At 33.8% G+C, this 13,048-nt stretch overlaps 1 protein-coding gene across 1 annotated transcript; it reads right to left on the reverse strand.

The window, feature by feature from the left end:
• Positions 1–43: 43 nt before the first annotated feature.
• LOC139504110 (ankyrin repeat domain-containing protein 50-like) lies at positions 44–991 on the reverse strand. Its single transcript, XM_071294171.1, has one exon. The coding sequence runs from the start codon at positions 989–991 to the stop codon at positions 44–46; it is 948 nt and encodes a 315-aa protein (XP_071150272.1).
• Between the last annotated feature and the right edge of the window lie 12,057 nt (positions 992–13,048).

The raw sequence follows: 13,048 nt of genomic DNA on the forward strand, positions 1-13,048 counted from the left end.
GGACTATTTCTGTATGTTCAATCGGGAAAGCGCATATGAGAGGTCACCAACCGTTTCCATTACATTTATTACAGTCTGCCCCTTTGTCTGACAACATTTGGACTATTTCTGTATGGCCACCTATACAAGCGTATGTCAAAGGGTACTCATCGAATCTATCACATGTATTACAGCCTACTCCTTTATCTACCATAATTTGTAACATTTCTGTAATACCATGCTCACAAACGAACAATATAGATGACAAACCGTTGTCATCACAATCAGCCCGATTGTCTAATAAAAACTCGACTATTTCTATGTGACCCCTCATAAATGCCTTCATTACAGGTGAACAATCACTATATATATTACAATCTGCCCCTTTGTCGAACAACATCTTCACTATTTCTGTATGGCCATTTTCACACGTTTTCATTGCAGGTGACTCAGTACGAGGGTCAACGTTATTACATTCAGCTCCTCTGTCTAACAACATCTTTACTATTTCTACATGACCATGTTCACCTGCCTTCTTTAATGGTAATTCATTATAGTTATTACACTTATTGACCTCATCATCAAATTTACAACAGCATTGAGTGAAAGATATATCTCCAGTAAGACAGCATTTTATGAGGACAGTGTCACCATTGTTTTTAATACCGTTACACTTTTCATAGGTTTGTGACAACTGTCTCTGGTATGATATATCCAGTGTTTTCAATTGAAACAAAAAATTCTGTCTAAACCTAGATATCTTCATGTTGATATTACTGAATACACATTGAACGTGTCCCTTCGACCAGTCATCAACCAGTCTCTGTATGTACATCTGATGATACTTTGGCGGTATGATAATGATAAACTGATCCACCCCATTATCTCTCTCTAAAACAAATATTTCCTTGATAAAACCACAGTCTGCATTTTTTATCAAACAGTTGATCATTTCCTGACCACAGAAGTAAGCTAGAAAGTCAAATATTTTTTCATGTATAATTTTGTACATGTTTTTGTCTTTTTGTATGAATGTATCTTGAAGTGAGTCAAGTTCATCGAGTAAAACTAGTGTTGGTATTCCCCTGTCTAATTTACATGCTTCACGTGTATTTGCAATGATAGTCCTGGTTTCTCCGTCTTCATCCCGAAAAACAGGAGAGGCATTGGCAGAACTTTTTCTGGAACAATTAGAATTGAAAGGGATCGATGTTGTTCATATGCGTGCTCATTGTTACGACGGGGCTGCTTATAAGTCTGGTATACATAAAGGCGTCCAATCGAGAATAAAAGAAAGAATACCTGGAGCAAGTTACGTTCATTGCAAAGCCCATAACCTGAATTTGTCAATTGTCCATACTAATGAAGAACCATTAATTAGAAATGTTATGAACACTGCAGGCTATTGCTTTCGCATTCGATTACTCAGCAAAAAGAGTCCTCTTTTTTTAAAGAAAGCCTGGAACAGAATGCAGAAGTAAGAGAAGAAATGGATAAACGTCAGAAACTGAAAACCCTTTGTGAAACCCGTTGGGCCAGTCGATCAGAATCGTTATATATTTTTCTTACTGCGTTTAAAGTTATAGTTGATTCCCTAGAGAACCTAGAGCAACATGGTGACTCAAAAACTCGTAGCTATGCTTGTTCAATCAAGAAATTTGACTTTATTACTTTCGTTGCAGCACAGTCTATTTTGCAACCCTTAGTTCTACTTTCTGAAATGCTACAAAGGAAATCTATTGATCTCATTGAAGCTATGTCTGAGAGTAGAGTTGTAATTGAACATTTGAACAGAAAACGGAACAGCATAGAAGCCTGGGATGAGTTGTTTGAGAAAGCAGTACAAGTAGCAGATACCGTTGAGGAGGTTCCTACCATGCGAAAAGCTGCCGTTAGACAGCGTCATCGCGTAAATGTACCAGCTGAAACGCCCAGTCAGTACTGGAAACGTGTAATGTTTCTACCATTTCTTGATCACCTGATACAAGAACTTACACGCAGATTGATTTCCAACGAAGATCGGTTTTCTGCCCAGTATTTGATACCAACAAAGCTAAATGGGATTAATCAGGAAGTAACCAACAGTTAAATGTTGCACAGTTTCGTGAGGAATTTGAACGATGGATTGTATGGTGGGATATATAGCAGCGGACCCAAAGCCATCCACTCTTTCGGAAACTCTGCCAGTGACAAACAGTGACCTATATCCAAACATTTACATTTGTCTGTTGATTCTAGTGACAATGCCGGTGACAAAAGCAACAGCAGAGAGGAGTTTTAGCGTAATGAGAAGAGTGATAACTTATGTCCGCTCTACAATGCATACAGAAAGACTTTCTAGTCTGTCCATCCTTCATGCATACACACATTGGGAAATTGATATCGAAAAGTTATTGACACATTTGTTGTTAAGAAGAAACGTCGTTTGGGATTCCTTTTTTCTGACCAGAATTAATATGACTTCAAGTAAAAAATTCAAAAGATTGAATCATTGTTTTGATATGTTTAGGCTAACAGAAACTCCATATAATATAGTATTGTGTTTATGTTTATGATTATTGTTTTTTTATATACATCTTTGCTTACATCCACTTCATTTGAACTTTACAAAATTGCTCACATCCACTTCCATTTACACTTTGGTGGATAGTTGTCTCATCGGCAATGATACCACACCTCCTTATTTTTATATCTACTTTACTCAATACAAATATAAATATCCAAAAACATATATATGGAACAAACCTCCGTGATTTTTAAAAGATCTCAAGGCGTACAAAAAAACACAAAAAAAAAACCCACGTTAAGTGTTCATTTGACTCGAACATTTCGAAGTTAAGCAAATAATTGACAAAAAAAAACACAACTAAAATGTACAAATTTTAATACGGTCGTTACTGTTTAAAAACGCTATATATGCGGAGCGTCCGGGGGGCTTCACCGCCCTGATCCCTCTACCAGGGCTTATTATTCCTGGACCCACTGGGGGCCATAGGCGGCCCCCAGACCCCTCGCCCTTCGGTTTGTGCTTTCCTTTCATTCAAAAGGTAGCTACGCCCCTGGACGGACGCATTTTGGTGAACTACTACTCTAAACTCTAAACGAGTGAGGCAGCAATATGCACGTCTGACGATCTGTATTGCATACTGTACAATTCCATTCTGTACTATCCCTTTTTGAAGTTAAAAAAAACTTTCAATGTCTTTCATGATTCAGGCGAAAAATATTTTTTTACTCTTGCGATGCTTATATTTTCGTTCAATAGCATGTGAGATTGTAATATGATTTCTTTGTCGTCTATTTCTGATTTTATGTTCACCTCCGATTTCAACATCCAACTTAGCATAGCTGAACAAAAATCAATAAAACTTTTAAAAAATCCTAGTCACTTGTGAAAGTAATTGATGTCAACATTTGCCGACATGTTGAAACAGGTTGAATCAGTGTATTCATTTTCAGTTCCAGATATTTTGTGATCGTTATTTCGTTCTTATTGGCGAAAAAAATAAGCAACACAACTATATAGTAGGTTAAGTTTAATAAGTCTCTCGTACATTGGGTGCATTAATGTAACAATAACGAAATGTAACCGTAGACTCTATTATTATTGTTATATTCGTAATTAATTGGTTCCATACCAAAACCCTGCATTCCGTCGTTTAGTCACCAATGTAACAATAATTACTTTATAATTTTTACATTTCCATGTAACCCGCGTAGACAGTGCCAAAAAAAAAATGTGGTAAAAAAAACCCGATCCCATTGAAAATAGAGGAAAAATGAAAAATGCAATGTGTATTAATCATATTAATTATGGTTTGATCAGGTACATATAATACATATGTATTATACATGTTATATGTCTCTGGTTTGATGTAGTAGTTCAGTTAATGTTGATGATTTGAAATTGAAAAAATGAAAAAGTCTACTGATGTACAATTTATAATGTTATCAGGTAGTTTTAATTGTACAAGTCTTTTATAGTTCTTGAACAAAAGGATTCTTTTCTGTACTATGTTTTGCAGGATGGAATTCTCCGTGAAGCTGTTCAAATTTGAATGTCTTGTTTGTCTTTTTTTGTGGAATTAATTTCGTGTTCTTATTTGTATAGCATTACCAATCTTGAATCTTTGCTTCTTTCGGAGAGGCTGTGCCATTCAAGGTGTTGTAACCACATTTTACCAACGCTTGGACAAGCGTTACAATTTAGCCCACCTGACAGTGGCAAATCCAGGGGCGGGTTCCTGGGGGTTTGAACCCCACCTTATTTTGGGACGATCAATGCATTTGAATGGGGACATGTGGTTGGAACTCCCCTTTCTCACGGGTAAGGAACCCCTCCCCTTTTTAAAAACGGTTCAGTGCCGGGATGGTGTACTGACGAACGGTGCTTCACTCATATTATTCTTGAAACTACAAAGTATTGATGTATGTGTATGGACTTAATGTGCTTTGAAATGATACTTAGTTACTGCACCCGGTAGAATCTTCGATCTGAATAATATGATACCCAGCGGACAGATGGATTGAATAAAATAATTCGAGTCATATTTATTCACGAGACTTCTATTACAAAAAGTCTAGGATTCTTCAAAGTTAATTTGTATACGGACATTTAAAGCACTGGAGGGCTAATTATCTAGACATGCTAAATGTAATAAAAAAAACAAATAAAACATGTACATATTAAATATACAATTGAACACAGTCATGCATCATTTTCTGTGAAAAGCCAAGGATCATGGTTGAAAACTGTTTCTACAAAACACTTACCGACATATAATAGCAATCTAGGTAAAATATCAATTGCAGTTACCATCCTTTAATATGGATTTTATCAATTACTTATTATTTAAAACATGTTTAGTCAATTATATTTGAAAAGTACATAGAATGATGAAAAATCTTCATTCAAATGATAGCAAAATATCATAAAGATCCTTCAGAAAGATTAAACTGAAAGAAGTCAATTGTAAAAATACCAAAGCATACAACTTTTTGTTTGAGCTTTATTGTTTCATGTCACAAAAACAAATAAACTTGCTTCTCCCCTAATGAAGTTTACGGAAAATGAGGATGCCGACTGTACCCATATACTGGTAGACAGTGGTGTTCTCCTGGATATACTGTGTTTTGTCACAGCGGAATAGAACATAACACTGCCATAGCCAGTCATCGCTTAAGTGGTATAAGTCCTGTAGGGTTTGATTTGGCCTAGGAGTATGTATACGGAGAGGTTAGTATGCGCGAGAGGTGTCTGTGTGTCAGAAGGATGTGAGTGAATGTGAGTGAATGAGAGTAAGAGTGAATGAATGAGTGAGACATTGAATGGTTGAGCGAGAGAATGAAGGAGAGAGAAAGAGAAAATTAATGAATGAAACACTGAGTGATTGAATGAGACATAATGAATGAATGAGTGATCGAGAGTGGAATGACGATAGTATGTGGAATGACGAGAGAGTGAATGAACGATAGTAGAATGGATGGGAACGGGAATAATTCCTCTGTCCTGAATTAGTATAATATATGGTTTACGTATATCGTGTTCGTTTAAAATAATTCTAGCTGCTCTTTTTGCAATTTTAGTAAACTGTCACATGTGTCAATTAAAAACAGTTTCCCCATACTGAAATAAGTAAAATCACAAACATACTGAACTCCGAGGAAAATTCAAAACGGAAAGTCCCTAATCAAATGGCAAAATCAAAAGATAAAACACATCAAACGAATGGATAGCAACTGTCATATTCCTGACTTGGTACAGGCATTTTCTTAAGTAGGAAATGGTGGATTGAAACAGCAATCTAATTGGGGAAGAATATACGCATTGTAAAATAGAATTCTTTATTCTTTTCAAATAACAGAAATAGTTCTCTCATCAGCAAAAAAGTCAGTTTTCATGGATAAGAATTAGGATTACATAAAGACAAATCATTAAAAAATATTTAGTTTAATATAGGTTCTAAAACTGACCCTTTAGGATACATGTAGATACATCTGAAAAAGTATTTGAAATGGAACCGACCTGATGCCTATCAGCCAAAAACGAAGTAAAAAAAATAATTGAATTAAAAGAACATTTATGTGTTTGTAATTTTTGAAGGAGCAGTTTATGATTAATAAGATCAAAAGCTTTACACAGATCAAAAAATACTTCCCCTACTACATTTCATCAATGGCTTTTAATCATTTATCTCACAAAGACGTCATAGCAGTTTGGCAGGAATAGTTTGTACGAAAGCCTGATTGAGTGACATACAATATATTATATTTGTTTAGAAAAATCATTAAATGAGTTTTTACGTGTCGCTTAAGGATCTTAGATAGAAGTGGTAAAATTGCAAAAGGTCTGTAAGTTACATAATTGCATCATTTTCTAACCTTTATTTTTAAAAACTGTAATAACTTTAGCCAGTTCGAATATCGATGGGTATACTGATTTTCTGATACTCAAATTTAAAATGTGGCATAATGGAACTGAAATAGGGTGTGATGACATTTTTAAAAACTTTGTACTAATATTATCAAGGCCTTATGCTTTTGTCTCATCAAGTGTGATTAACTGATGGAGTACATATTCATTTGTTTTTTGCGGTATGGTGAAAAAAACATTTTCTAGTATACGACATGAAATATAATTATCACGTTTTCCAGAAAACAACTGGTGCTTGAGTTTGAATTAAAACCAATATTTCTCTGTGTCTGTAATTGGTTTATCATTACAGTCATTTACAATTGCATTGTCATGATACTTTTCCATTGACATTATGCAAGTGTTTCCATAATTTATTCAGTAGTACAAAAACAAAGAATGCAAGAAAGGAAAAGAGTTTTGAACCTCATAATTAAGACTTCGTTATTTACCGTCAACGGAAATTCAATCATCAACAGAGATTATGACTGTATCAACCGACTTTAAAAATGGATTCACCTCAGGTGATACCAATTCCAGGTATGGTTCCTTATGCACACAGCGAATCATCTGAATTAAGTGAACATCGAGAATACCCAGGATCTCATCGAAAATATATCAATTTGGCACTGAGAACTGTTCAACAGTAATTAACAATCAAAACCATTAACACAAACCAATCATCCAGTACTAAATGTAGCTTGTATCACTAAATTCTGTTGGATTGATCATGTGATAGCCATGTGTCTTCAACATTATTAAATCATTGATGGGTTAGTTGGTCTGCCGTTTCATTTAAAAGGACTTACGACCGTTCAAGATGTTAAAAAAAATGTTAAATGTTTAAATATTTCCATTGCAAAAAAAGTTACTTGGTGATATGAGACAAATTTTTAACGTGACCATGAGACTTGAGGAGATACAAAACTGGAGCCCTAGAAAAAGTGCATCACACACAGTGTTGTTCATTGCACCGTGATAATGAACCAATTCACATGGTAGATTGTGGTTTGTCATTATGTCGTCTTATCTTTTAATTACCGAACGTGACTTATTCCCGATTGTGACTGTTTTGCTGAGTGGAATTCGCATTACTATAAGACGTGTTACGGTACTTGTCTATCCCAAATTCATGTGTTTAGTTTGATGTTGTATTTGTGGTTCTCGTCGGATTTTGTCAAATATGTTGACGTCTTTTCTATTATATTCATGTGTTATGGTAAAGAAAATTAATCACCGCCTTCATTTATTAGATTTGATTTTGTTAAACGTAATCTACGATAATTGACGTTTGAAGTTGGATTCAAAACAAACTGGACATATATATATATATATAGTTAATTGTTATTAATAAGTATTGCAATGTGCATTGTGTTTAAATGTTAAATCAGTATTTAGTTCTATTATAATCTGAAATCAATCCTAATTCTATCTTTTCAAATTTGACGTCATTTTTGTGAAGTTTCAGAAATTCAAATGTGACGTAATTTTTGTGCCTTTTCACCACTTCGTATGTGACGTCATTTTTATGAGTTTTTGCGTTGAGGTCTGGACTAAGTCGGGTGTGTCTATTTTTCTGTGTTGGTCTTTGCATTATGTATTCGGGTTTTGTTTTCTGTAATTAGTTAATACTTCAGTTCATTATGTTTATCTTTTATATTCATTTGATAAAATTTCCTGTTTGCATAGCATAAATTGTTCTAAATAATAAGGATGTTCTTATCCCAAGCATAAAAACATAGCCGTATTTGACACCATCTTTTTCAACTTTTGATCTTCAGTGCTGTACAACTTTGTACTTTTTTTCACTTTCGATCTTTTATATCCGGGCGTCACTAGTGAGTCTTGTGTGGACGAGGCGCGTTTTTGGCGTATTGAATTTTAAACCTGATGCCTTTTGTTATCTATTAATCATGTGTTTCTTTGTCTAATACGTTCTCCTATTTATTTGTATTGTAGTCCTGTAATATTATGTTGTCATTTCAATGTTATATTTAACATTGTCATTAAAAAAGGGACGAAAGATACCAAAGGGACAGTCAAACTCATAAATCTAAAACAAACTGACAACGCCATGGCTAAAAATGAAAAAGACAAACAGAAAAACAATAGTACACATGACACAACATAGAAAACTAAAGAAAAAACAACACGAACCCCACCAAAAACTAGGGATGATCGCAGGTGCTCCGGAAGGGTAAGCAAATCCTGCTCCACATGTAGCAACCGTCGTGTTGCTTATGTGATTACAAATCCGGTAAAGAGTCTAATTCGGTAGGTCACATTCATGAAAGGGAAGGGGATTGTAGTTACGACGTAAGGAACATATCCGATATCATTTGTGAAACGGTTATTCCATAAGGTAGCACTCCACAGTTAGAAAATAAAATTAAAAATGAGCCACAAAATGTTTTATCATCTCCTATTCCTGGATTTCTAATACATTAACCTAACTGTTTGTGTTGTACATGTGCATATGTATGTAATCAGTATATTCCATAGATTTGATTTTCAAAAGTTAAAAGAGTGAAAATAAATTCCTTTTATGTGTATCCATGGCAACATTCTGCATTTATTTACCATAAAATATTGCAAAAAGGGGGGTGGACATGTCACATATCACCCCAAAATTTAAATCAAACTAGAATTTCAATGCCTTTGAGTAATACCTTTTTAGAAACTGTTTTCATAAATCTTCCTAATGATCAAATAAAAAATGGGTGTCTTTCGCCTCATTTTTTCGTAAAATCCAATCACAAAGTTCGTGCGATAAAAAGTTGAAAAAAAACATTACAATAATTGCCGGACCAATGTATGGTAGGGACATGCAAATACGGACTATCATACAGAAAACAGCCTATATTACATACATTACATACTCTTGATGTTCATATAAACCCAATACAAAGGCTATTTAAATACTCAGCTATCCAAAAATGAATTTTATTGCACACTAGCTCTCATATTTGAAAAATCCACAGGGGCCAAAATGCGAAACTACACACCTAACTGTGGAGTGCTACCTTAAGGTGAAATTTTTCCCCTCCTGCCTCAATTTTTATTATATTTTCTGTGTTCTACTAGCTGTTACGATGAAAATGGTACCTTAGTTTTTAGAATTGGTTTAGTAATAAAGATTTTATGAAGGTTAGCAGTTGATGTTGAAACGCGACAAAAAGTGATTTAAAAATAAATGCTGGATCATAGTGAAAAACTTCAAGTCTGTCTCATTTTTGGGTAAATTTCTAAAACTTTTCCCATTATCTTAATTTAAAATCATAAAATTACCTTAAAAGAGGACAAATTGTACAATTTTTAGGTATTTGAAAGCACTTATAGGTCAGTTTTGCTGTAAATAGCATGCCTAACCATGGTTTAGAAGCTCTCAAGCAGGGTATAGATTTCTAGCAGTACTGGCATCATTAAATTTAATTAATGCCAAATTATAATATAAAATCCTGCTAAAAATGTTTATTTGACTTATTCGCATTCAAAAATATAAAGCGATACATTCTGAGGATATCATATAAAGCGCAATCTTTAGTTACAATGGCGAAGCTAATGGAGTACAAATTTAAGACCGCAACATGTCTAAGTGTCAAAATGTGTATATTTGGTTGCTAAGGACAGTAAACAATAAAATAAACAAATTGCATTCCTAGCAGATTTTTTACCTTCAGAACTAAAACAAGAACATAAAAGACTAAAGATTTGTGGTCAATTTTATCTTAAAAAGTGCATTTCTGTGCTTTCTGATGTGCCATAAGGTAGCACTCCACAGTTAGAAAATAAAATTAAAAATGAGCCACAAAATGTTTTATCATCTCCTATTCCTGGATTTCTAATACATTAACCTAACTGTTTGTGTTGTACATGTGCATATGTATGTAATCAGTATATTCCATAGATTTGATTTTCAAAAGTTAAAAGAGTGAAAATAAATTCCTTTTATGTGTATCCATGGCAACATTCTGCATTTATTTACCATAAAATATTGCAAAAAGGGGGGTGGACATGTCACATATCACCCCAAAATTTAAATCAAACTAGAATTTCAATGCCTTTGAGTAATACCTTTTTAGAAACTGTTTTCATAAATCTTCCTAATGATCAAATAAAAAATGGGTGTCTTTCGCCTCATTTTTTCGTAAAATCCAATCACAAAGTTCGTGCGATAAAAAGTTGAAAAAAAACATTACAATAATTGCCGGACCAATGTATGGTAGGGACATGCAAATACGGACTATCATACAGAAAACAGCCTATATTACATACATTACATACTCTTGATGTTCATATAAACCCAATACAAAGGCTATTTAAATACTCAGCTATCCAAAAATGAATTTTATTGCACACTAGCTCTCATATTTGAAAAATCCACAGGGGCCAAAATGCGAAACTACACACCTAACTGTGGAGTGCTACCTAACGGTCAACCAACTCTTGATGGCGTCCGTAAAATTTACGAAGGGATGATTTCAACTTCACCATTTGGAACTCTTGGTTTAATAGCTTCCTTGTGAGCAGTAACCCTCTATCAAGAAAATCATTATAGGAAATACAAGCACGGGAATATCGTATCAATTGGGAGATATATACCCCGTATGCAGGTGCTGCTGGAATGTTGCTACTTAGAAATGGAAAGTTCACAATTGGAAAGCTGAAATCATCTCTTTTGTCGTAAAGTTTTGTTTTCAAACGACCCTTATTGTCAATTTCTAGATGTAAGTCAAGATATGAAGCCGACTTAACTGTATCTGTAGTAGCCTTTATCTCCAATTCGATGGGATAGATGCGTTCCACATAGTCACCAAATTTTGAATTGTTTAGTGAAAGAACGTCATCTATTAAAGTGCGAGGTTTGGTATGCCACAAAACCAGGTTCAACCCACCATTTTTATCTTAACAAATGTCATGTACCAAGTCAGGAAAATGGCTATTGTTATATTATAGTTCGTTTCTGTGTGTGTAACATTTTAACGTTGTGTTTCCGTTGTGTCGTTTGTTTTCTCTTATATTGAGTGTGAATTCACATTACTATAAAACGTGTTACGGTACTTTTCTATCCCAAATTCATGTATTTGGTTTTGATGTTATATTTGTTATTCTCTTCGGATTTTGTCTAATGCTTAGTCCGTTTCTGTGCGTGTTACATTTTAATGTTGTGTCGTTGTTCTCCTCTTATATTTAATGCGTTTCCCTCAGTTTTAGTTTGTTATCCCAATTTTGTTTTTTGTCCATAGATTTACGAGTTTTGAACAGCGGTATACTACTGTTGCCTTTATTTATTGTCAGGTTGTTATGTTAGTGAATGAATATTTTCATAGTTATGATCGATAATTAAGAACGATTTTTGAATTTGTAATTGGTACATTTCTGTGCATCTTTACTTTATTGTCACACTATCAGTCCATAAATGTAACTTCTCATTCAAAATAATCTAATTCAGCCCGGCTTCAATCTCTTATTATACACAATGCCAAAATATGAAGTCAAATATTTGTAAAGCATTTAAGAAACGTTCCAAACAGTTTATATGTATAGCATATTTCTTTCTTATTTGTCTATATCAATGATAAGGAGATGGAGACATGAAGACAAATCCATACACAAAGAAAAGGTTATAATGCTTTATTTACAAGCAGCAGTCAACAATCAATTATCAAAAACAAAACAAAACAAGAAACAGAATCTTCTTATTATTATTTTTTTAATATTGTGATATCATTCAAATAGAAAGGCTACAAGGGTACTATAAATATATTACATATCTGATGGATAGTTGAAGAAAAAAAAGTAAATTTTTACACCATACGGTTACATTTACGACAAAATTTATGTCGATAAATAACCTCCTGATCTGAGTCCTAATCTCCTGACCAAAATTTCTCAATCTCCTGATCTGAGTTTCACAGTGCATCACATGTATGCCAACTGTGATATGGTTTTGTATAAGTGTAACGAGTTTATTGCTTCAATTGTTCAAGAGTCACTGTAGTTGTCAAACGTATTATTTGTTAAGCCATTACAAAAATTGTTTTAAATAAAATCTTGATTTGAATACTGTCTTTTGATCTAATGGCTATAGGTGTAATACCACAAAATCATGGTACGTCACATCCGGTTGCGAAAATAGATCCCAAAAATATATTCCCTTGAATTTGACAGTTGTAGGTAATTAATCCTACATTTTATTGCAGTAAAACATTTCTGCGTCATAAACAGATATCTTGAGTATTTTAAAGCACCATTATTTTTTTATTTGTGGTTTCTATAGAAAATTTTGGAAACTTGAGGTTACATGATTACTAAAGCTTGTACACAGGTTAAATAAGGGGAAACATTTGATTGGTTAACTTCCAGTGATGGTTATTTTCTTATATGGGATGACATGTTATGTGAAATTTTTTCTCTAGTACTGGACAGGATATAACTTCAATCATGCCAAGTATTTCTTAATTTGAATTAAAGATAAATTCTGCACAATTATTTGAAAAGCGCAAATTGAACAAAGACTAAAAGTGGAAAACCAATGGTGGTATTACACCTATATAAGCGGTACAGGATATACGCCCATATGAAAGCAAACAAAATTGTCTTGAATAAAGCCCTTTAAGCTTGTTGTGGATGGTGAATTTGTTCGATTGTATGTGT

Source organism: Mytilus edulis, chromosome 14, assembly GCF_963676685.1.
Source record: "Mytilus edulis chromosome 14, xbMytEdul2.2, whole genome shotgun sequence".
Classification (NCBI taxonomy): domain Eukaryota; kingdom Metazoa; phylum Mollusca; class Bivalvia; order Mytilida; family Mytilidae; genus Mytilus; species Mytilus edulis.